Source organism: Protopterus annectens, chromosome 12.part0 (assembly GCF_019279795.1).
Source record: "Protopterus annectens isolate FY-2018-M chromosome 12.part0, PAN1.0, whole genome shotgun sequence".
Lineage (NCBI taxonomy): Eukaryota > Metazoa > Chordata > Ceratodontiformes > Protopteridae > Protopterus > Protopterus annectens.
The window spans coordinates 354253492-354279917 of NC_056746.1; the positions used below are offsets into that span (position 1 = coordinate 354253492).

The following is a 26426-nucleotide window of genomic DNA, read 5'->3' on the forward strand; positions in this document are numbered from 1 at the left end:
TTAAGAGATTATAAACTGCCTTGTGCTTGTTCATAAACTGGCTTATTATGCTTAGTGCCAATAGGCTGGCAACAGATGGCACAAGGGCAGACTGCTGTGCCATGGTCTCTAGTATCTGGTACACACTGGCAAGCACATCAGGGTGCCCCAGTATTAAAACCTCTGTAGTAGTTTTTACCCTTGACCCTACCCTGCAACAGCAAGGCTTTGTCCTGAGATAAGCCTTGATCCGGAGAACTGCATCACTAATCTAGGAGTTGGGGGCACAGCAAGCTGTTTCTCCACTCAGCAAGGAGGTGGAGGTTGCAACTTAGTGCAGCAATATCTCCCCCCCCCTCCATGAGTACAGCAACTATACAGTTCTGGGTGGATAGTTTGTGGACTGCAGCAATAATAACCAAATTTTTTACAGAACACTTGTGACTATACAAAATACCCCATCACTGTGCAGCTCAGAACGGACCAACCAAATGAAGCACTATGGTATGCAAACAGAACAATACAAAAGATGCAGTGGGAAAGGGGGGGGGGCAGCTCAAAACTATTTGCTTCAATGCCTGACTTAACTAGGTGCCCAAAACAAAAGGTATTTACAGACACGAACAAGATAAGCAGTCAATATATGTACTGAACTCATGTTCCACACCTGTTAGTCATTGGCTTGGCTTTCTGACACTTTTGCTGTAAATGTGGGATATGCTCTGCTGTAAATGTGGGATATGCTCTGCTCAGCAAGCTCAAAGTTGCTGTTAACAGCTCGAATTTAGCAGAATATGAAAGGGCAGAAAGGAGGGGCACAACTTATGATCACATTTCAGTCCAGATGCATTGCTTCACAGAATGTATACATTTCACATGAAATGGGTACCTGAATTGTTTGCTATGGAGTGGAAAAGGATGTCATTGCCAGCTAAGCACAGCTAAAAGCATGCAGTCTGTGTAGTTTGGCTAGAAGCCATCAGTAAAAAATTACATATACATACATGGGATTTACACATGTGCACAACCTACTGAAATGGCACTGTTTGTAAGCTCCCCCACTGCAGTCCACAATGTCATTAGACAAATAAAATCAAACCCTTTAGTCTGCAACAGCACACTAAAACAGCTTCATCCACAGAACATACAGACTGCTGCCCATTAGGAGTCACTACATTTTCAATAAGATGCTAGAAAAATAAATGGAAAAAAATCAAACGTTAAAGTTTACTTTTATACCCCACCATTTACAGGCATTATGGGGAGCTCAGACTCCACACGGCCAAACCAAGAACACCACTAGGGCTTCATTTTGGGGAGGCCCCTCTACCACTCTCACCCCCTGTACCCGACCATATGACCTGTGTACACACTACTGCACAGCTACAAAAAACTAGTTGGTAAATTAAATTATCTACACTTCAAACTACTATGTCAGCAGACAAAGCAGTGGAAATACAGGTAGTACCAGCCTATCTGCAGTATGATAGGGAGTTCTGCAATGCAGGCAGAATGAAATCTGAAGCTGCAGATTTATTGACAAAAGCTGCTATGCAGATCGTACTTGTAGCTTTTTTTTAAATGACACCAGAGTTACTTCAACCACCCTGATATCAAAATCGTATGCAAAAGCACACACCAGAGCTTGGCTTTTGCAAGCTATGAACAGCATAGATTTTATGCTACAATTCTGCAGCACCTCAACAAGTATCAGTATTTCTCTAGAGGACACCAACCTTTCTCTATGCGAAACCAACAGATGCCACGACCAGCAAGTTATGCCCCAATCTCACTAACCCCTTTGGTCCCAGCAACTTCTCACACTAGCTTACAGGTTTCGGCAAACTGAAATGCAGCACCCATAACATTATCTTATCAACCTCTACTAAAAAACAAAAAACGAAACAAAAGTTCAAAATCGATTGTTAGATACAGTACCACTCTATCAAACGTCTGCTTGTAATGGCAATGCGTAGGATGAAAAGACCATTCTAGACATAATAGGTTAAACCTTGTCCCTGGACAGCTAGCCAAATGGCACTTTACACTTTATTCTGGCACCAGCCATCTGAAGGCTTTTTGTGGGCTGAAAATTCATGCAACAAAAACATTTTATACAAGAAGCTGCCTGCAAACTCTACTTACTGAACTTGGACTTTAAAGACCAAGAACAAAAACTTACAATTCTAAGTTATTTTTTTTCAGAGACTAAAGTTAAATTGATTTGTAGTTTAGAAAGTTTGGCTAGCATAGCACAAGCTTTAAATCAACTCAAGTGGATAGTTAAGGCTAGTAACTGGATAGTTAAGGCTAGTAACCTCGCTGAAGACGCTTTTCACAGCATGTGCCCACTTAATTCCACATCTACCACTCTCAAAACTCCATGTGCATTAACATATCACCATCAGTTACAACTAGAGTCTGTACTTCTTTCTAAAGACAGAGGCAAAAAAACTTAATGTCTAGTTACGTGGGCTCGTATGCAAACCCACAAGTGTAACTAGTCTACAAATATGCAAACCCACAAGTGTAACTAGTCTACTAGTGAAATATTTTTTTGCTGCAACTCTGGCAAAGAGCAGTCTATATGAAAGAGCAAACTATGTTCCTTCAGATTTAACTTGCAACTTCTCAGCTTCCAAAATTAAACGAGATATTCTTTTTGTCCTTTATGCCCCACACAGTCACAACAGCAATCTTTTATGCAAGAGAGGAGATTGCTCAGATTCTTGAGCCTATGAAACTCTTTCGCATTTTTAAACTGCTACTAGCACAAATCTTTGCACTAAATATTTTGAAGCACACCATTTTAGCACGACTGCTCTGAGACTTTTGGGTCAAACAAGTAGGAAGCCAATATCAAAAGATTAAATGCATCTGTATTGTCAAAATACTGAATGCGTTAAGACACTTTTGCTCATCTTAGTGCATTAATTTATTGTACATTGGTGGTGAAGTGTTCCAATAGCCATTCCTTCAAAATAGTGGCAGAATCAAACATGTCCAAACACAAACAGGTGACAGGATGCTCAACTGTAAAGCATTTAAAATGGGTAAATAGTGTGGTAAACATTAGCTTAAGAATGTGCCATTTGCACAGTCTAATGAACAAAGCCCCGTTAAGTTTGTGGTAGTATTTCATTCTAATGTGTTTTCCCCTGTTAGCAGCAATAAAAATGCTTTAATCTCAATATTGCTACAAGGGGGTGGGGTTTGAAGGGATTCTCATAAGACATTTAAAAGCAAAAATAAGTACACTGCAGATTCATTACTGGCTGAGGGCACTCTGGTCAAGTGATTGTACAAACACAAACGGGTATTTCACTGGTGCAGTGAAACCCTGAAGGGCTCAGTAAAAGAACCGGTTAAATGCATCAGATACTTTTGTTTTCTGCCCCCTGCCTTAATTTGACATGTGAGCATGCGACTGCCTTTATCCGAGAGCTTGGGGGGGGGGGGGCTCTCCCAGACTCAGCTGAAGTGATGGACATACTTAAGCCAGAGAATTAATTTGATTAATAGAAAAAGGAAAAGCCTGAAAACAAAATACACAATGAAAACAAATTCTCTTGAGTTGTTATAACTTTACTCTAAATTTGTAAAGTATTGGGGCGGGGGCCACTTCACCACATTGGGGCTAAATGGAGGCTTGCCACTCTTATCAAACATACTCTGTGTGTTTGTCTTTTCCCGGTTAGGAGTCGCCACAGCGGAACTCCGGTCCGCTAATGAATGGTAGTAGATTTTTATGGTGCTGAGTTGCCAGCCCGACACCCAACCTTCAGCAAAGGCACGCATGTCTTTCGGAGGCCACTCGACCCCAGGGAGGACATGCAGACTCCATACAGAAGGCGCTCCAGCCGGAGAACCTCTTTCTGTGAGGCAACAACGCTACCGCTGTACCACCGTGGCTTTTGTGTACTTTAGGCAAATTCAGTGTTTGGAAATACAGTGAAAGGAAGCTCAAATTCTTGCTTTAGCCTTGAGATTGTACCCAGAGGATATTAAGCAGGATTATGCATGCACTCCAACATACGTTTTAATATCTCTGTATTTTTTCTCCTTTTGTACAATATGGGAGCATCTCAAAGAAAGAAATCACAAATTGCAAAATCCCTCCGTGAGACCTAGAAGAGTTCAGCAATCAAGAATCCCAGATATACACATCAGTTGAGGGAATTCCTGAGTTAGCCGAATTTAACAAAATAAAGAAAAAAACTGCCCAAGCTATTCCATTTATGAGGTGACAACTTCAGAATAAAAGCAGACAAATTGAGAAGCTGAACTCAAACCCTCCATCCCTGCCCAAACCTGCACGCAAACACACTGAAGGCTGCAATGGTTCTCCCTCATATAGAGAAAGATCTTGAAACAACAATTCTGTTGGTTTAGCTGTTAACAGTTTTCATCTTCAAAATGATCTACACTAGGGCTGTGGCTGCCTATTTGATATGCACACTCTCCGGTTAGCCTCCTACGAACATATACTTGTCAACTCTAAGGGCTTTTCATCCAGAAAAAAAAGAAGGTCATTGCCCCACTGTACTCATCCCTCGGACACACAGAATACAACACCCTGTTTGGTATGCATCTCTCAAGACATCTGCAACAACTGGAAAGGCCGCACCAATACCTCACTAAAAGAATCACTGGCCTACAGCAGATGCCCTATGCTGACCATCTAAAAAAACTCCAGCTATACTCTTGTCAAATAGGTCTACTCAAGAGGCGATCTCTGCTTTCAAACCCAGAGCTGTTGGACATGCTACACTAGAAATCCTGATCCCTCAGAGCCACATGCTCCAGGGATCTAAACCTTGTCATCACAATGAACAAAACATGCTGGAGGTATAGGTTCCTGATCCAGAGACTCCCCAGACTCTGGAATAGACTGCTAGACCATGTCGAGCAGAGCACCTCTTTGGCCCTCTTCAAAAGGAACCTTGATGACAGGATGGGAGATGGGAAATTCACCCCGGGGATCACGTTAGTTGCCCTGCTAGACAGGGATCCAGGGAAGTAAATATTGTGGGAGGAAATAGCCAGGGAATTGTTATGGCTAGGCTTGTATAGACCCTAGGCCAATAGCCTAGTACCAACCTATGAATATGAACTCCCTCAATAATTATCTATAATATATACCCACAAATGAAGTAACATTCAAAAACTTCACTTTAAGAAGCATCTTCAACAATTTGTTCATCACAGATTTTCAGAAATGCCACAAGCACCACAAACTGACTCCAGTTTTATTATAAAATGCATTTTCCCCATATACAAAATTAATTTGTACAATTTCCTTCTCAATTCAGGGGACAGCTCCAAAAGCAAGGAAATTTATCAAATCACAGCCTTAACACACAAAACATCTTAGATGACATCAGCCTATACTTAACAGTCTGGATATGGGAAGCACAATCAGGAAATGCTTCCTTTCCAAAGCTCAACATGGACTGTCAAGTCACAAATCAAAGAACAGCCTACCCAAATCAGCTTCCAATACACAGGATCAGAAATTTCTCAGAAGTCTGAAGGTTAGGCTTCTTGACCAAGAGTCCCACATTTCTCTCTGATTAATACTAGCTTCTTCAGACACAGTTTGCATAGGGCATGCTCTTTATGCTGTTGTACCCAGAAGACATCTCTAAAAAAATACGAATTTGATCTCTCAATGCAAACATTCTATTAGAATTCTGACGATACTACATAAAAATAGTCACTCAGACTTCATTTAGAACTCACCATGTACCAACAGTTACACCATACACTGTCTGCTATCAAACACCAGTTGATACTTGTGTAGCACCAGAGTAATTTCCTCTTTAACCCTACAGCCTACTCAGTGTATAAACAAGCTCACTAAGCTACCCACCACAAAAAAAACTCATTTTGCTTTGCAGCATTTCCATCTACAAATCATACACACTTGTTAAACACACCTTTAATGTCATAACAATTTGTTGCCGTCTGCACATTTTAATGTCAGATAAAAAAAAAAATGCTCCTCCGACAATGACAATCCAAGTTGGCTTTTAAGACAACTTCTGATCACACCTCCTAGCTGATATACTTAAAGCAGCAACTCATCCACACACAAAAAGTCATGCAACCATGATCTTTTTCCCCCCCCCGAGCCATCACAAAGGGACCCCCCCACTATTGCCATCTGGCATTTGATTCTTGCTGACACCAAAACTGCTAGCATCCTCTTAAAACTACTCTGCAAGTTTGTATTATTCAACATCTGCAAATGTTTTGAAAGTTGGAAAATTCAAGCAGATCTTCCTCTCTCTTTCATATCCACTTCATAGCAAATGTCTGAAAAGCACAAAAAGGATATCTTGGTCATAGTTATGAGTTTTGAAGTCCAGTAAATGTTGAAGTCCAGTTCTGCAGTAACAACCCTGACAGAAAGTCATCTTTAGACACTAACCCACTTAACACAGTAAAACCCCACCAATGTGGTCATCCATTGGGATCCCTGAAGACAGCAGCACCACTCCTTGAGGAGGTGCATAAATTCTTTGAAAAGTTAAGTGGGGGAGTAATGATACAGTTAAGTCTCCCAACCTTGCCCTCCTCCTAAAAGCAGTGAGGGCTAAAGACTAAAAAGTGAAAAGGTCTCAAGAGATCTTTGACACCCCCCCCAGGTTTAAAAAAAACCTTAAGCTGCAGGCATTCCATAACTTTATCAGCATAAAATTAGCTTTAATGCACAACCTAAAGTTTTCCTGACAAAGCTAGTCACTGGCTTTGGGATGCTTTGCACCTAACCAGTATGCATTACACATACGTTCCTCAAACCTTTCCTCACTATTCGGGGACACTTCATATCATCTGGAGCTCATGCATGCATGCAAAATGGAAGTCAGAACAATAAGTGCTAGAGAACTTTAACGTCCTCTGGTTGTTGTCCACATGCCGCATAATTTTTCTACACAACTCCCAGTGAGCCGCTCTGCTCTGGTACTGTTACATATGCTGCCCTAGCTTTCCTCAGCTACACACAAAACTTTTAATAAGCTTAGCTAAACTGCAGCTTAATACACTTATGTACCAACGCACCTTACCTTGCTGTATATAGCTTTGCCTAACACTGTTGTACCACTATCAGATACAGCTACAAACACACAACCAGTGCTTAACCTTTCCTCATTCGCAGTACAGATACATCAGTTCAACCTCAATCCACAGTCATACTGTAAGACTACCAAAGTGAAAGCCAAAACGATATTTCTACAGCAAATACTAAACTGCAGCCACAACTACAATGAAATCACCTCAGCAAACTTTTGCAATCTATAACCAACTAGTTACCACAACATACATAACTCATCTCAAAACAGCAGTCCACCATAAAAATATCCATGCCATCTGCCGTTTTGATTTTTCAATCCAAAATATTAAAGTGTATCATATTAGGATTTCCAAACCAAGGTTTCACAGCCTATTGCTGACAAACATCGGTTTGCAGTTCACTGTACTCAGAATATTCAAGCAGAGTTAAACAGCTAACATGCATTTTATGTATAAATGCTGGCTGTTCAAAAGGGCCCACCTAAAATACAAATGTCACTACCACATTCCTGAGAATGCTCGTTTCTTTGGAAAAGGCTGTAGGTCTATGCATTAGATTGCCAGCTGGGACTCTGCACATGGCAGTACAACAAAAGCATGGACATTGACCTATATGGATGGAAACATAACGGCCGCAACACAGACTGTTTCAGATATCCATTCACCTCAGCTCTCAAAAACAGACCTGACAATTTAGATCATAGCACACACTTTAATCATTAATCTATAAAAAATGTATCTGAAAGAATTGCAAATCGACTGCACTAACTCCAGAGTGTGTTGGTTCAACTCAAAGTGCTGGGAAACTAAATAGGGCAACAAGGGTGAGAAGTCAAAGAAAAATTAAGCAAGTGGTGATTTGTACAAAGAAAAAAATATTGAACATTGGGCATTGCATTAAAGCATCTACGAACTGACAAACCTGTAACAAAAGAAATACATTTTCTCCTTTCCAAAGTATGCACACAGGACTCTACTGATGAAGGTAAAATGCAAGACGGGCCAATTGTTAACATGCACACTATCAAATTCTCTTTCACACTATACAGCAGAAAATCTATTTCAAGATAAAGAAACACTTGTACGCAGCAAAGCAACAGTGGATGCTTCACACCGATTTTACTCAGACATACTACAGTGGCTTCAGACAAAGCCCAGATCTATGCAGCCCCCCCCCCCGCCCCCAATTAAGCAAGGTTAATGTATCATTTTACCCAATTCAGAAAGCACTGTATGACTACACAGTACTTTGCTGAAGGCAGACACTCTCCTTGTACAAATAGCTCATCCTTCTACAAAACCAGCAACACTATTTCCAAGCATTAATAGTTCAGTGTCTAAAAACCAAGATTCTATGTTGTCACCCCCCCCCCCCTTCTGAATAGCTTTAGTGTGTTTTTGTCTGGGGGAAAGAACCATTTCTTCCCTCCCCCACTAAACCTCCCACATCTGGTTTTCAACCATTACAAAAGCAGGCTTTTCTGCTGTTTCACTGCAGCTTTCGGAATTAAATTTTTCATGGTAACAATTGCGCCCTTGTTCTGTGCATCACCACATTTATTTGCAGATCCAATTAACCAAGCATAGTTGTCCAAAACAACCGTCAAATGCTGTGGATAAGAGAACACTAGCAGTACAGCATTTCAGTCACCAGTCCTACATTGCATGATAGCAAATTTTGGACACAGTTTAAACTGTTTTATTTACACAAGGAGAAAAAAACTGCAGAGTCAATGAAAGCAAAACAAATCAACTTGAGGACATACTGCAACTGTGTTTAGCTTTACACCCTGTCCAGTGTTAAGACTTATTTATTCTCTGGTTAAGTAGATATAGATAAATAAATAAAATAAAAAGAATACTTCCTTGTCTTTCATCAAAAGTGGTACAATTATTTTGCCACCTTAAATGGGAAAAATTACCCTTTTGTCATCCCAGAGTAAAGGGGGTTGCAACTGTCATACATAAAAGTAAGGCAGTCTGTCCAGAACACCAAAAGCATCAATGTCCTGAAGGCCACTCAACTATAAGCTGAAAAGATGCAACACAAAGCTTTTTCACATATATTTTATACTATATTGAATATGTGGAATGAGATCTTTAAATGAAGCTCTTGGCTGTATTTAAATTATTACCTGGACAAATGCCAAAGCAATCATGGCAAGCTGGTTACACAACCATGTTGGAATATTGAAATTAGTATTGTTCAGATGCAAAGGAATACTTGAATATTTCAAATATTCAAAGCCCTAGCCAGGAAAGTATGATGAACCAAGCTTCCCTCCACAATTCCCAGATTACCACCTGAACACACAGTAGGTTACTGCCTTAGTTGTTTCAAGGTATTGCTCATCTCCCTAAGCAAACAGGAAATGACATATCTAGCAAATAAAGCTTTCCCAGTTCTGCTATGACCTGCCCACCTATAACTCCCAATAGGGATGGACAGCCTTTTCCAGAAAGCATAAAGGGTCATGTCCAGCAGCTATGCAAAGCCAAGTCTTACTCTCAGTTGCTGTTCGGGTCTAGTCCTCAAAGAGGCTTAAATGTCTGCCTTGGAGATCAGACATCCAAACATTAAGTCATTGGCAATGGCAACCCTTGGTGCTTAGAGTTCAGACTGTAATGTGGGAAGGGGGCGAAAATCAAATACCCTTACAATTCTACAGCACAAGGCAATAGCATACACCTTTACGGTCAGCAAATGGGACCACTGCAGACATGAAGACAAAGACATCCTGCGTATTCAGAGTTTTGTCCTACAATAATCCTCCACGCCTCAAACTTTACAGTTTTGTTGCAAACCCGTGTGAACTAGAACTATTAATCTACCTCGACTCACAGCAGTCATCTTCCTTTACTTTCATGTTTGCTCTTTGCTCCAGAATTTCACCTACAAGGCCGAGAGGTATACCCGTGAAACGACATTCAGTCCAACAAAAAATACACAACCAGTAGCACAAATGGTCGGGGAAAAACACAAACGTGTGCGGGCTACAATAAAACACTAATACCGTTTATTACTTAACTAGATATTTTTAATTAGAGCTACAGCATTAAAAATGGAATACATACAGATAAAGGGAAACATATTTTCTAATAGCAAGAAAGATGTAAATTATCAAACACACTAAATCCTAAAATTCGTTATCACACATCACATATCTATTATCAACAGTATGTATTTTATCTCCGCAGTTTTGCAACTGCTAAAAAATATACAAGGATACTTTTAGTATCGACTACACACACACGGTAACGGGGATAAAAATAAATAAATAAAATATGTCCAATACTGGTCCTCCCTCATAAAATAAATAAATAAAAAAACATGCAGGACAGAGAACAGAACGGATATGAACGCGTGTCAGTCCCTCTCGTGTTAAGAATCGTTACTGGGCACGTTTGAACTCGATTTGACGAGCTTTGAAGTGGCAATAAAACTCAGTACCGCTTCTCGGCAAAACGCTCCCCTTCAGCGGATACCGTTACCTTCCTACCCCACCCAACATTTTAAACTACAGTTGCCAACAGGAAAAAAAAAGGGGGGAGGCATATTTGCTTTTAAGCTAAAACGCAAATGCGATACATAACAGGAAAGACCACAGCTAAAAACCGCTCTCTCAGGCAGTTTTCACAGCAAGCTGCACCAAATATGCATGGGTGCGTTTTTTTTTGGGGGGGGGGGGCGCTCACACGGCCACAACAAAAGCATTAAAATTATATACTTCTATTCTTTTCTCACCTTGCCGAGTAGACACATTCCTGTCATTACCAGCCTTGAGCACCGCTTGAGGATAACTCTGCTCCAGTACGAAAAGCTCGTCCTTGCCAGCTTTGGTGCTCTTGCCCGCCTTTAAAGTGCCACTGGGACCCGAAGGGGCTAAATATTTGCCCTCACAGTCCCTGAAAGCTACTTTGCCAGATCGGAATTCCAAAGTATAGCCAGTGCCCTTCTCGGGCTTCTCTACCAGTTTGCCATCGTTCCTCAGGAACCGATTATCAGAGGTCTGCACGCTATAACGCTGGTCCTGGAACACCAGGGTGATGAGAGAGTCCACTCCCCAGGGGATGTCTCTGTCCACTGCAATCTCGTCCTGCTTGGAGCTCAGGTGGGCGTAGCGTTTTCTGGTCACGCTATAGATGTTAACCTGAGGATGCATAGCAATGTGAACACTCCATTTCTCTGCCACCGAGATGGTCTGCGCAAAGCAGGAGATGCGGTCCTCCGTGCCGCCGAAATAGCGCTTGTGGGTCTCAGACTGCAAGGACCAGCGCCCGTCGTCGTGGGCGATGATGATAAAGCGGCAGTCCGGTCCCGGAGTCTCACTGTCTCCACTTACGTTACCATCTTTATCCGCTGCCAAGTACCTGCCCAGGTGGCTCTTTAGGAAGACCACGTTGGAGTCATCCCCATCTGGCTCCAAGGTCCATATCTGTTTCTTCTTCATGCTGGTGGCCGAGGCATTGATCTTGAACCCGAAGGTCTCGGCGGTGAGGTATTTGTTGCCGCAGTTGATGAGCCCAAATTGGATCTGGATGGTCTCTGCTGTGCCGTTAGCTGTCATGTTTACAGACTATTATTTTTATCTTCTTTTATCACTGATTTGCAAAGGCCCGGGAAGGTGTGGTTTTTGCCTTTCTTTAGATCTCCAAACCTCTGCTGCTCATCAACACAAATGAAGTAGCTCACACTGTGCAACCTCAGGCAGCTTGCTTCACAAAGCCCAGCTGCTGCCTATATAGAGTGGAGATGATGTCAGTACCAGGGCCACGCCTCTAGCTGAGCGAAGGATAGAGGAGCGGGCTTGAATTTTGTTAAGAGACCTAGGGCGGAGGCAGTACACCTTAAGTATATTCTGCAAATAAGCAGCATTTAATACATTATCTGTTGTGGCATTTATACATGGGAAGAAAAACAGCGGTTTTCGACACCGTGCCATATTTTAACCCCCACCCCATTATCTTATAAGGTATTATAGTTCTGTTACACATACCTTTTAAATGGATGTGGGGCACTATAGCTTTCAAAACCCATTCGTATTGCAGTCAGATGCCAGTATTACACATTGCGGAATGATAATTTAAAACATAAAACTGTAGTAATTTATTATTATTATTATTGATATTATTATTAATGCAGTCATTAAGTGTATCACCTGACTCTACAACAGTTTCATACTTTAGTAATGTGAATCTAACCATCTCATATCTCTCAACTGTCCATATTTTTGCCGCATATTTTTGGTCTGTTTCTCATTAAAATTTGTGGTTTTCTAGCAAATCTCTGAGGATTTAAGTCACAAAATAATGACATACATTTAAATTACATACTTCACATTCTTCAGAAAATGCATACTGACGCAAATACTGCTCTTCTAGAGTAAGTTTTTAAGGGCAGTATTTGAAATCTGTCCTTAATTTTGGGTCTTTGTCCCTCCATTATTTTAGGCTTTGTCCATATTTCTTGCCCTAAGAGGTTGAGAGGTATGAACCAACCATACCCAGAAAACGAGACCACCTACTTCAGAGCTCTTTGGTTGGTGTTGCCCTCATAAATAGGAGCACAGTAGCTGTGCAGGTGAGTGCTGCATAAAACGTTGCTCTGCTCTATATTGTGTATCCAGAGGAAGTGAGTCTGTTGCGTGTGCTGCATGCCATTTTTGTGTAGGTAAAAGTGTCATAAAACGCATAGCATGCATTCATATGTACCATATGCCAAGAGAAGGGCACCACATCTGTAGACTGTGGTTATGCTGTGGCATTCATTCACACCAAGACCCACATGTGATGGATAAAATGCCTGTGCTCTGTGTGACAATCATGTCTGCAGGTGCAGTAGTCATTTGTGTGTGTGTGTGATGTTACCAGGGCCAGCCTTTGGTCAACTGGTTCCCTAGGCAAAAGGGCTACACAGCCCCCCCACACCACCTGCTGCCCCCATCCTGGTCTACCTACACCATCCATATTATGTTTTTCTTCCTTTTTCTCACAGTTTGTCTTACTCTTCAATTTATTTATTTATTTTTATTAATTCAACACATTTTTAAGAAACTATTCTTAACTACAAAAAAAAAATAAACAAATAAATACTGGAAATATGATCTGCTAGAGCTGCTCCCTAGGCAGCCGCCTAGCTGGCCTATGCCTAAGGCCAGCTATTGGTATTATGAGGGGCACTGGCATGGTATGCACAGGGACAGCAGTAGTTTGTAAGATGGGCATGGCACAGTTCATTAGACGTGTACTGCCGTATTTGACAGCTTCTGTGATACACGCTTTTTGGGTACATACATGAAGTGTGCAGGCCCTGTTATAAACAATGGCATAGACTTGATTTCAGACTATAGACTTTACTCCATGTGAGGTATTTGCCACTTGATAAGTGATATTATCTCACTCATACTCATATTTACACCTCCCCCGACACAAAAACACACATGCAGAGTTAAGAATGATCCTGTAGCTACATACATTAGCATACCTCTCAACCTTTTAACTCAAGAAATTTGGACAAAGCCTAAAATAATGGGGCAGCAAAGGCCCCAAAATAAGGACAGACTTTAAATATTACTCTTATGAACTTAGAAAGTTGATAGAGTAAAAGGTTTGCATTAACATGATTTTCTGAAGGATATAAAGTCTGAAACTTAAATGTCTGTCATTATTTAATGACGTCATTTCTCAGTGATTTCCCTAATAAATAAATAAATACATAAATAAAATTTTATAAGGAAAAGAACAAAAATATGAGGTCAAAATCTGGACAGCTTGCGACAACCTGGACAGTTGGGGGGTATGTATATTAGTTTGTTAAAAGTTGATTTTTTTCTATACAGTTCCATAGCAACTGTATTCAAGAGCCACACAGGACAGATATTTATCTATCCATATATCTATATCTATCTATCTATCTATATGTATATATAAATAGATAGCTATATACATGCATACATATGTATATATAGTGGACTGTAGTATTGCATCACAGTGATGAGATACTTGATCAATGTATATGCAAAAGATAAGAGGTTGAGGCCACTGAGCCACTAAGCAATACTTCCTTTACGGCTGATAAAATAAGATCATTGTCTGATACAGCACCACTCTTATAGCATGTCTTATCATAAAGATGGAGCCCCCTCCTTTTGGTTGTACTGTTGTACTGTGCAACACTGCCTAATCATCAAGGTCCTTAGGCTGTGAACAATATTGTACACTTGCTTAGTATGATATAAGCCAGAGACATTTCTTCGTAAGGCTGTGCACATGTAGTCAAGTAAGACTTTTTAATTCAATGCTAAAAGACAATTGCAGTTGCTTTTGGTAGTGTTCTGGAGGGGAATAAATATTTTGTGGCTATCACCTTTACTCTCTGTCATCATTTTTGTATGGTTATGCTTGGTGCTGAACAGTAAGCACACTATGCCTTTTAAGTGCGATTGACAATGGGGGTGTGCCTGGCATATCATGTGATGGTGTCCATTCTGAATGGAATAGGTGTTGTTGAGCACAACATTTAGGCCCAGTTGCATCTGACCTGGTTCATTATCTTCTTTGGACGTCTCTCCCTTCCTTTTATGAGAATTTCAATGCACTAGCTTATAGCACTACTATCTCTGCACATGGAGGCTTTTGGTTTTAATCCCACTCCAGGACTGTTTCCTACCATTCACATTAACAACAGGATACTGTGCTACAGAGATGTGAAACTACTGTCACACCCATCAACCTTAAATGTTATCAGTTTATATTTGTGTTGATGTAAAGTACTTTCTCCAATTTGTAAAACAGTGTTCATTCATTAACTGAAACTGTTTGGCTATTGTCTAAGATTACATGTAATTATTAATGTGGAAACTGAAAGCTGTTACACATGTAAGTTATATGAAACATCTTAGAAAATAGCATGAATGGAATCAAAAGCCTTTCATACTGATTTTGCAAAAAAAACCAAAAAAACACTGATCTTTTATTTATTTGTATTTACTTATTTATATTTTGTTAACTAGGTTTTCTAGCTGGACTGAGGACCATTTTTAGTGTAGGCTCAGGGGGAGAAAAGCTCCACAAAAATTCATAGTGTACATTAAGAATGCTGTGACACCCGTGTACTGGCCCAGCAATCAAGGAGCCTTGGTCCTCACCACTAACACCAGTGAGGGGCATCCACATTGGGAAGGATAAAAAATATGCCCACAGCAAAGTACAATTTCCCTTAAGAGCACACAGAGATCACAGTCAGTCTGGGGCTGGTTTCTCCCTTTCTCTCTAGATCTCCATTAAGACTCCCCACTGGCACAGCTATAGGGTTCAGATCTCAGCCTAGTGATCAAGCTAAAACCTCCAGCACCCTCTCTGTCCAACCAGTGCTTCATGTCCCTGCCCAAGTAGCTGACACACACACACACACTTTGGGATAGGAGTTATATACAAACACACAGACACTCCTGGGGAAGTCTGGCACAGGTTCTCCAGCTATGACCCTTCCTGCCAGGCTATAAGGTAGTAATCACTGCCACCAACCACTAATATCAACTACTAATAAGGCCCTTATCAAAGGATGTCCAATTATTACTGTGCAATATTATTATGCAAATGGTAAGTGTAATGAACAGTAAGGCTTATTTGAAGTGGCCTGGACAGTATCACTATATACATGTAATGTACTCTAGAGCTTAAATTATCTCTACATAAAACAGCCATAGTTGAAAGGTTTAAAAATATTTAATAATAAATAATAAAAAACAAGGCAATACTTCTTACTACACAGTGCTAGTCAAGAGTTCAGAGATCACAGGAAAATGCTTAAAATAATACAGTAGAATAGTTCTGACATCAATAAAGAAAACAACTAGTCTAATCTTCCTATTTCCTAGCTATATCTAAGAGCAAACACAGTTCTAAAATGAAGTTACATATAGAGCAAAGCAGTGCTGGTGATGTTGAATGTCCTGAAGACAAATGCAAAATGCTCTGATTCTCTCTCTCTCAGTCCTTAAATTGATAACACAGTACTACTGACTCATTGCAGATTACATCATTCTTAACAATTTTCTGGTTTCCTAGGCTAACAGAAACTCTACATTTACATTGCTTTGATATTGCACTTGGTCAGAAAACTACATTAATTAAAGACATTATATATGTAAAATGTAGCAATTAACTCTGGTCTCAAAACAATAGAAAAAATCTGCTGGTTTAGACATCACGGCTTTGTGTTTGAGATCAAACATTTATACAAGGCTTGACTTATCAGCTTTCTTCCAGCAGAGTGCACTGTTGTTACAGTTTTGACATTCAACATTTAACACCATTTTCTTCCATTTAAGAGAACAAGCCTGTAGCTTATATTAATATTTACAAATGACAGAATTATCTACAAAATTCTATCTGGCTAGTCTGGCAGATTTCACATATCTTCACATATCTAACCCCCCAGAGAACTCAAGCTAGTTTTTCAAGTGACCCTTGAGAAACATTGCTTGAGAGGGTTAAGTCTAGCTGTGTATACCTTACCCCATTCCTTGTCTTGACAGCCCATCTGTGTTGGCATTGCTACTCCCACTGCGGTGCTGCACTAACATATCATATGCTTGCAAACCTAGGCTCCATCTTAGCAACTTGTCATTTTGCTGGCTGGCTCTGTTTAACCATGTTAGGAGATTGTGATCTGTCTCTACAGTGAATTTTCTTTCATACAGATAAGGCTGAAGTTTCTGAAATGCCCACACTATGGCTAGACATTCCTTTTCTACAGCTGCATCGCACTTCTCCCTGGGTTGGAGCCTACAACTGAGATAAACCACTGGGTGCTCTTCTCCCTCTGAAGAAATTTGGCTAAGTACAGCCCCCACCCCTTAGTTCAAAGCATCCACCTATACAACAAATTATTTGCTGTAATCTGGACTGGCTAACACAGGGGGCCTTCCCAAAGCTTCTTTAAGCTTCTGGAATGCCTGCTCACATGCTGGGGTCCACACTACCTTACCTGGCCTGTTCATCCTTGTCAGGTCTGTGAGGGGAGCAGCTATGGTACTATAACTGGGGACGAACTTTCTGTAGTACCCCACAGTCCCCAAGAATCCTCTCACCTGATTTTTTGTAACAGGTGCAGGCCATGCGTGAATGGCTTCTACTTTGGTAGGTTCTGGCTTCATCTTACCACTCCCCACACTATGTCCCAAGTAGGATACCTCTGCCATACAAACCTGACATTTGCTGGGCTTAATGGTCAACCCTGCCCTCTGTAGTCTGCCCAGCACCTCTCTGATATGTTGAAGGTGCCCTTGCCAGGAATGGCTGCAGATGTCAATACCATCTAGGTAAGCAAGGGCAAACCCTCCTGCTCCTGCTTGGATAGGATCTACCAGCCTCTGGAAAGTTGCTGTGGCATTTTTCATCCCAAAGGGCATCTTTGTGAACTCATACAAGCCTAAAGTAGTCACAAAGGCTGACCTCTCTCTAGCACTGGGAGTCAAGGGCACCTGCTAGTAACCCTTGGTAAGATCAATGGTGGTAAGATACTTAGCTCCACCCAGCTGCTCTAGGGTCTCATCTGTCCTAGGCATGGGGTAAGCATCTGACTCTGTGTGAGTATTTCAATTCCTGTAGTCCACACAGAACCTGGTGCTGCCATCCTTTTTTGACACCAGCACCACTGGGGAGGCCCAGGGATTGTTGGACTCTTGAATTACCCCTAGTTTCAACATTTCCTGTATCTCCTACCTCAGAGTCTGTTTGACTCTGTCTCAGGCACCATATAAGGGGCCTGCCTAATAGACCTTTGGGGTCCTGTATCCACCAGGTGCTGCACCAGGTGGGTGCACCCTGGTTTCCCAGTGAACATGTCCCCATACTCCTGTAAAACTGCTTGGATTTCTGGAACCTGTGTTGGGGATAGCTGCTGGGATATTGCTACCCCTTACACCGAGGTGTCAGTCTGAGCCTCACTGAGGAGATCAGTTCCCAGATCTCCCTCAGACTCCTCCTGCAGTACACTGCAAATATTCAGCACAAGGGCCTCCCTATCATGGTAAGGTTTCATCATGTTAACATGGTAGAATATGTGCTACTGCCTCCTGCCTAGCAGTTCCACCATGTAGCTAACATCACTTACATTTCTTACCACCTTGTAGGGTCCCTCTCAAGCTGCTTGCAGCTTGCTGTGTCTGACAGGAATGAGAACCATTACCTGCTGCCCCACAGCATACTTTCTAGCTCGAGCATTCCTGTCATACCATACCTTTTTCTGTTGTTGGGCTTCTGCCAGGTTCTTCTGGGCCAAGCCCATGAGTTCCCTGAGCCTCGTCCTGAAGTTTAGGACATATGCCACAACAGACACCTTGTGAGATTCAGACTCACCTTCCCACTTATCATGAATTAAATCTAGAGGTCCCCACAACCTATGCCTATACAGCAACTCAAAGGTGAAAAACCTGTGGATTCCTGGGGAACCTCTGTGCAAGCAAACAACAGATGAGGCAAATATTTGTCCCACTACCTCTTAAACTGGTCTGCAAATGCCCATAGCATGGACTTGATTGTTGAGTTTAACCCCTCAACAAGACCATTAGTCTGGGGATGGTAGGCGGTGGTCTTCAGGTGCTTCACCCCACAGTACTTCCACAGACAAGCCAGCAGGTCTGACATGAAATCGGCACCTCTGTCAGTCAGTATTTCTTTTGGGAAACCTACCCTGCTGAAAATCTCTAACAAAGCATCTGCCACTTTTTCTGCCTCAATGGAGGACAAAGCCACTGCCTCAGGGTATCTTGCAGCATAATCTACTACCACTAGGATATACTTTTTCCCAGAGGCCCCACAATATCCATAGCTACCCAATGAAATGGCATCTCAATCACAGGCAAAGGCATCAAAAGAGCTCTCACCTTGTCTCCTGCCTTGCCTACCTTTTGTCACTGCTCACAAGTTCTGTAGTACCCTGTGACATCTCTGGAAATCCCAGGCCAATAAAAGATCTGCATAATATGTCTCTTTGTCCGTTTTATGCCCATATGACCTGTAAAGGGAATATCATGGGCTATGGGTAGAAGCGCCAGATGGTAGGGTCTAGGTACTACCAACTGCTGTATTCTCTCACCCTCTAGCCCTCCCTCAGGGGTCTACTCTATATACAGTAACCCTTGGTCCCTCCTTCCCTTGAGAATCAGGTGCCTCACTAGCTACCTGCCTCAGGCCTTGCGATGTAGGGTCTGAGAGCTGACCCTGTCTCAACTCTCTCTTTGTAACCCTTCCCAGCTCCCCTTCCACAGGAAGCCTGGCATCCTCTGACAGCGGTGCCTCACTGTCAGCCTGCGTACTACTACTCACCTCTACCTTTACAGTCACTCTGTCCAACGGATCATTAGTACCCACAAGCAGCTGTGGCTCACCTTCAGTCTCACTGCTACAGAGTAGCCCCTTCCTGAAGTAACCACCTCATCCATCCTGTCTGCAGCTATGCAGTCTGTCTGGGTCTCCCCCAGGCTACCAGACCCACATGCATGTCTCGAAGCCTGACTATGTGTAACTGCATAAGTACATGGTACTGCCTCATCAGAATCCTTCCCTATTAGGACATCTGCAGGATGGTAGTTTGCTACCTCTGTTTTCTCAAGACAACCTACTATTGGCATTTTGACTTTCTCACTTACTATCTCTCTCACCTTTTGTTGCACATCTTGCCTAAGTGGACATCTGTATGCCACATGGCCCCACTGGTTGCATTCATAACATGTAACCCTAGGTCCTGCACGTGTACCCGGACTAGTGGCTTCTCCTGCTACTGGCAGATTCTGTTGGGGCAGTCTGGGCTGTCCACCATGGGTTCCTTTAGAACCTTGAGCAGTACTGGGGTCCCTTTCCTGTGCAGGTATGCCCTGCTTGCTGGGTATAGGTCTCCCTTTTTCCCCAACTCATCTGAAGTAGCACATTGTCTATTAGCTAACCAGATCATAATGTCTTTAGACAGTGCTAATGGCTTGTTCCCTCACCAAAAGGTCTGCCAGCCCTTCAAAGGTGATGACCTAACATCCACTCACCCATCTATGAAAATAAGTGCTCAGTTCAGCAACATAGTCACACACATTTTCATCTGCCTTGTGTCTATGCTCACAAAACATTTTCCTACAAATTTCAGGTGTTAGCTTAAAGAATTCTAACAAACAGTTCTTAACAGCAGTATAATTAAAACAGTCAACATAATACATTTTGGACAAAATAGTTACAGCTTTATCATGGAGTAAGGGGGTCAGGAACTGTACCCAGAGCCTTTGGTCATCATCATACTGTTTACACACCCTCTCAAAAATATGAATGAAACTATCAACATTTTCCCCCTCTGTAAACTGTGGAAGAAATTTACTGACCTTTTGTGCTTCTGTGGTCCAATTACTCCCTTCCCCATTACCTCCATGACTCCGGCGAAGAGTCAGCATCTCCTTTTCATGCTGCATCTGCCACTCCTTTTCCACATCTTCCATTTCCAAATGCCTGGCTTCCAACTCAAGTCTCTTTAGCTCCAGATGGATTTTTAAGTCTTCTGCAGATATGTTGAGCTGTCCATTCTCTGAGTGTTGTACATCTCCACGGCCAGTATGATTATTCTCCTGATTGCTGTTTCCTGATGCAGCTGTGACCAAAGCAGCAATCATGTCTGCCTTAGTCAGGTTTCCCTGCACCAGCCATTTAGCTTGGCACATCTCAGCCAAATGGCTCCTTGTCAGCTTTCTGTACTCCTCTGCTGACATGCTTGCCTGTTCTCCCTGACTAACTAAGCTCACAAAAGAAATAAAACAGTTGTGATCTGAACTCTGAATATTCACTGTGTGGCTGATTTAGAGTACAAAACCACCTTCAGTGATCACTGTACACAAGCTACAGGAATTCACTATCCCACCACCGCCACCACTTAATATGTGATGCCTGTGCACTGGCCCAACAATCAAGGAGCCTCAATCCTCACCACTAACACCAGTGAGGGGCATCCACATTGGGAAGGATAACAGATACACACACAGTAAAGTACAATTTCCATTAAGAGCACACATAGATCACAGTCAGTCTGGGGCTGGTTTCTCCTTTTCTCCCCAGATCCACAATAAGACTCCCGACTGGCACAGCTATAGGGTCCAGATCTCAGCCTAGTGGTCAAGCTAAAACCTTCAGCACCCTCTCTGTCCAACCAGTGCTTTGTGTCCATGCCAAGTAGCTGACACACACACACACACACACACACACACACACACACACACACACACACACACACACACACACACACACACTTTGGGATATGAGTTATATACAAACACACAGACACTCCTGGGGAAGGCTGGCACAGGTTCTCCAGCTATGCCCCATTCCTGCCAGGCTATAAGGTAGTAATCACTGCCACCAACTACTAATATCAGCTACTAATAAGGCCCTTATCAAAGGGTGTCCAATTATTACTGTGCAATATTATTATCCAAATGGCAAGGGTAATGAACAGCAAGACTTATTTGAAGTGGCTTGGACAGTATCACTATACATATGTAATGTACTCTAGAGCTTAAATTATCTCTTCATAAAACAGCCACAGTTGAAAGGTTTAAAAATATTTAATAATAAATAAAACAAAAACACAAGACAATACTTCTTACTACACAGTGCTAGTCAAGAGTTTAGAGATCACAGGAAAATGCTTAAAATAATGCAGTAGAATAGTTCTGACATCAATACAGAAAACAACTAGTCTAATCTTCCAATTTCCTAGTTATATCTAAGAGCAAACACAGTTCTAAAATAAACTTACATATAGAGCAAAGCAGTGTTGATGATGTTGGATGTTCTGAAGACAAATACAAAATGCTCTGATTCTCTCTCTCTCTCTCTCCTTAAATTGATAACACAGTACCACTGACTCATTACAGATTACATAATTCTTAACAATTTTCTGTTTCCCCAGGCTAACAGAAACTCTACATTTACATTGCTTTGATCTTGCACCTGGTCAGGAAACCACAGTAATTAAATACATTATATATGTAAAATCTAGCAATTAACTCTGGTCTCAAAACAATAGAAATAATCTGCTGGTTTAGACATCATGGTGCCGAGTTTGAGATCAAACATTTATACAAGACTTGACTTATCAGCTTTCTTCCAGCAGAATGCACTGTTGTTACATTTTTGACATTCAACATTTAATACCATTTTCTTCTTTTTAAGAGAATTAATATTTACAAATGACAGAATTATCTACAAAATTCTATCTGGCTAGGCTGGCAGCCTTCACATATATTCGTAAATGCATAAAACATAGAGGCATTATAACATTATATAGCATCATAACACAGACTGAACTGAGGGACAGACTATTGTCTTGCAAGATTAGATTAAAAAATGGCAAGGACAAGTCTAATATAACTAATATAGTATTATAATATTTTAAACAAGGATTTGACATTCCATGGAGAGGAAATAAGTTACTGGTAACATTACATAGGATTTAGTTTCCAAACCTAGTCCTGGAGCATGATGGATTTTTTTATATTAGAAGATAACAAGTGGTTAAACCTGGGTTAATCATGAAGTATTATGTTTCTGATTTTAGACCTGCTATTTGGAAGTAGAACTGGGTAGATTACAGGAAGCTGATAAATACAGTTTTAAAAACAAAATAATCAATCGCGTATGGTACATTCAGTAAAGGAAGGGGGTACGTCTGAAGATGTATATGGGAATGAATAGCTGTAAGAGAAAGTGGTTAAACATTGAGAAACTGAAATGTCTGACTTGGATCAACAACAATAATACAGAGTGGTATCAAATCTAACAAAAGGGTAAACATAAATAACAGAGGTGGGAGGACAGAAAAGGGGTGCATGAAGAATTAAGGAAGAAAGTGAACAGTATATTAAACAAGGCCAATTCAAAATAGTTCAAAGGAAAGCAAGATATGACACTGGGCTGAAGAATAAGAAAAGAAAGCCAAGATACCAAATAAGCAGTCTGAAATGCTGAAAACCATTTCTGCCTCACTATTCAGTAAATAGAATGGTAGGTTCCATTTGTGGAAGAATACTAAGGCTGAGCAGGGCTAAGTGGAATATGGAAGACTAAACAGTGAAGAAACAGAGCAAGCTGGTGGTGCCAAGAGCGGTTAAGGCCCTAGTCCAGACACGTTTATCTAGAGTGTTGAAGAAGCTATCAGTGATACTGAAGTCTGCACTAATTAGGCTACATAACATGTCTCTGGAGATGGAAATTTTCCACTGGATTGGTAAAAGGCTTTAGTAGTTACCTATACCTTAGAGAGGATTCCAACAGGACAAGAAATTCTAGGCCAGTAAGCCTCATGTCAGTCCTGGGGAAGAAAATGAAAGAATTCTCTGAAGTAGGCTGGTGAAAGTCCTATCAGAAAATGGAATATTAAGTGAGTATGGGTTCATAAAAGGGAGGCTGTGTCACTCAGACTTCTTTATACAACTGGTTAGCAGAAGATACTAGCGAAAATGATATTTTAGCTATTAACAAGCCCTTTGACATAGATTCCCACAGATGGTTAATGGAGAAAGTCAGAGGATTAAGTGTAGTTTGCCGAAAAATGATAATGAAGGCTGGGAGGGGGAGTTGTTGAGGACAGATAAACATGGTTGAGTTTGGGAGTGTAGCCAGAGGCGATGAAGGATTGGTTCTTTGGCCAGTGCTATTTAACATGTGTGTGGCGGATATCACAAATGGGATTGAAATAGAGAATTGTGATTAAGTCTATGATCATAACTGACTTGTAGTGCATGTAGTGCCATGATTAATTTCTGTCATCAGGGAAAAGACAAATTTGTTAAGCACCTTTCTGATGTCTCATGCTAGAGCATAAAGAGCAGCTATCGGCTACCAGGAAAGAAGGATGGGAAACTGTTAAACCCTTCATTCAGACTTTAAAAAAATACTCTGACTGAAAGGCTCAGCAGTACAAATGAATGGTTTAACAATATCCTGCTCCTGTTTTGTGCTAGCTGCTTTCTAAGTGGTGGAGAAATGTGTTACAGCTTTATAAGCTGTAGCACTTACTACTAGTACAGTACTTTTCTCTACCTTTTGTAGTATAAGAGAGGCAGGCATAGCTCCATGTTCTACAAAGAATTATGACTGGGTCTGTCTGATCATAATCCAGTTTGTTATGTGTTCTTGACATGGATGTCAAGATTCACTTCTCAAATTTCACTCTCAAGGTGACTTTCTTGACATTCAAATCTAGAACACATAACATCCTTGCTATTAGCAGAGACTGAATCATAATTCTTGATTTCAATAAATTCACCTCAAGAATGGAGTGAAGTGAAACCATATAGGTGAATCTTGTCACCCATGTCAAAAACAAACTAGTTATGGTGAGAGAGCCCCTATTATAATTATTTGCAGTACATGTTATCTGCTCCATGTACTATCAGTTACAGAAAAAAGTGTAGAATCACAAAGTGCTTTACAGCTTTGAGCACTGTATAACACTGAATTACATAGACGGGGAGCAGAAATGAAGTATCCCGTTGATGAACAAATACTTTAAACATTGTTAGATACTTCAGTCTGCCACGTTCTATTCAGAATAATGCAGTCAATGCAAACAGTGTCACTTTGGTGTGAAAAATACGTTTAATAACGCAACCAGGTATATGTTGGGCCCACAGTGGTGGAGGTTTTAGCCCTGTGTAGTGCAGTTAGGATGTGTTCCATTCTAATCTTAGTAGGAGAAAGGAATTTAGTAATTTATGGAACTTCAGTGACTGTTTCTGGTGTGAAGTTGGTACTAAATATATCTGCAAGTATATTAGCAATGTTTTTAGGGTCAGATTGGATGATACTCCTATGAGTTAATTCAGAGCATTGCTGCCTGATATTTCTTAACTGATCAATGAACTTAAAAAAGAAGGATTTAACACTATCTTTGGCTTCAGATGCTAATTTTTATTTCTGTTCTGCAAAGAGTTTTGTTATGGTAACTTTTGGATTTTTACTGATCATTTTAATACAGTTTTTAAATGGGGACATTTTGATTTTATTGTAGGCTTTAATTATATTTCTCTTCTATTGCACACTCCCTACCAGGATAATTTATTTTTATGTTTGCTAATATATTTATTATTTTACTAGGACTGCTTCATTTATAATGTTTGTCAGATGGGAGTAAAATGAATTCACATAAGTGACAGAGGAGACTGCATGGGAGCCAGAAATCTTGCAGATAAGTTTTGGGAGCTCATCATATGGTTTTAATAAATTTGTCTTTTTAAATTTCTTTAATTATATGCTTTAAAGGAAGAAAATCCTCATTTGTGAATGGAATTGATCAGAGATGAGGACACAATAAGAGTGATGTAAGTTGTTGTGATGTTTACAAGGGTGTGGCCAACAAGATTTTAGACCCCTACTGGGTTGGTTAGTCATTTATATGAGGGAGTTAACATTTAGTAAGTCTAGGAATGTGTGGGTGCATTTAACTTTTGTGATAAAAATGGTGCTGTTAACTAATGGATAGTTGAAATCACTCATCAAAAAGTTTTTTTTTCATTTATAGGCACACCTCCCAACTGTCCAGATTTTCGCAGAATGTTCAAATTTTTGCCTAATATTTTTGCCAGTTTCTCAAAAAATTTGTGGTTTTCCAGAAAATCATTTAAGGTTGAAGTCACTAAATAATGACATGCATTTGAGTTTCACACTTCATATCTTTTAGAAAATGCCTGCTAACACAAATCCTGCTGTTATAGCAACTTTCTAAGTTTATACAAGTAATATTTCAAATCTGTCCCTATTTTTGGGCTTTTGTCCCCCCCCCCATTATTTTAGGCTTTGTCTAGATTTCTTATTTATTTAATTTATTTATTTTACATTTGTTTACTGGGAAAGTCCGACTGGGCAAGGCCCATTTTCAGCAGAGACCCAGGGAGAAAATCTCCACATAAAGAAAATACAGCATAGATATATGTAACACACGTATTCAATTAAAAAAAGTGTAAAACAAACTTACAATATTCAAATAAATGCACATGCAAAATTTGTACAACAGTAATTCAGAACATATGGGTATAGTACAAATTAATACAGAAATCAGAGTAACAACAGAAATATTATACATAGATAATTCAAGTTAGCATCGACAATACAAATAATACACTGTGTATATCAACAGACATTGAGTAGATTACTAGGAAGAGAGAGATTGAGAAACAGGAGAACTCAGATATGGATGGAAGTGATCAGCCAGGGGCATTACATGAGCATTGCCATGTATCTAATAAATACAATTTGAGTAGTTTCTTAAAATTAGTTATGTTGTTAGCAGATCTGACATTGTGGGGTAAAGAGTTCCAGACTTTAGAAATGAA

General features: G+C 40.7%; 1 protein-coding gene across 1 annotated transcript in view; it reads right to left on the reverse strand.

Annotated features, from left to right (window-relative positions):
* Nucleotides 1-11791, reverse strand: part of FSCN1 (fascin actin-bundling protein 1) — a 102251-nt gene extending 90460 nt beyond the window's left edge. The window contains exon 1 of the mRNA XM_044089427.1: nucleotides 10802-11791. Within this exon, the coding sequence (XP_043945362.1) occupies nucleotides 10802-11624 (823 nt within the window). The 5' untranslated portion in view covers nucleotides 11625-11791. The remainder of the gene's footprint in view (nucleotides 1-10801) is intronic.
* Between the last annotated feature and the right edge of the window lie 14635 nt (nucleotides 11792-26426).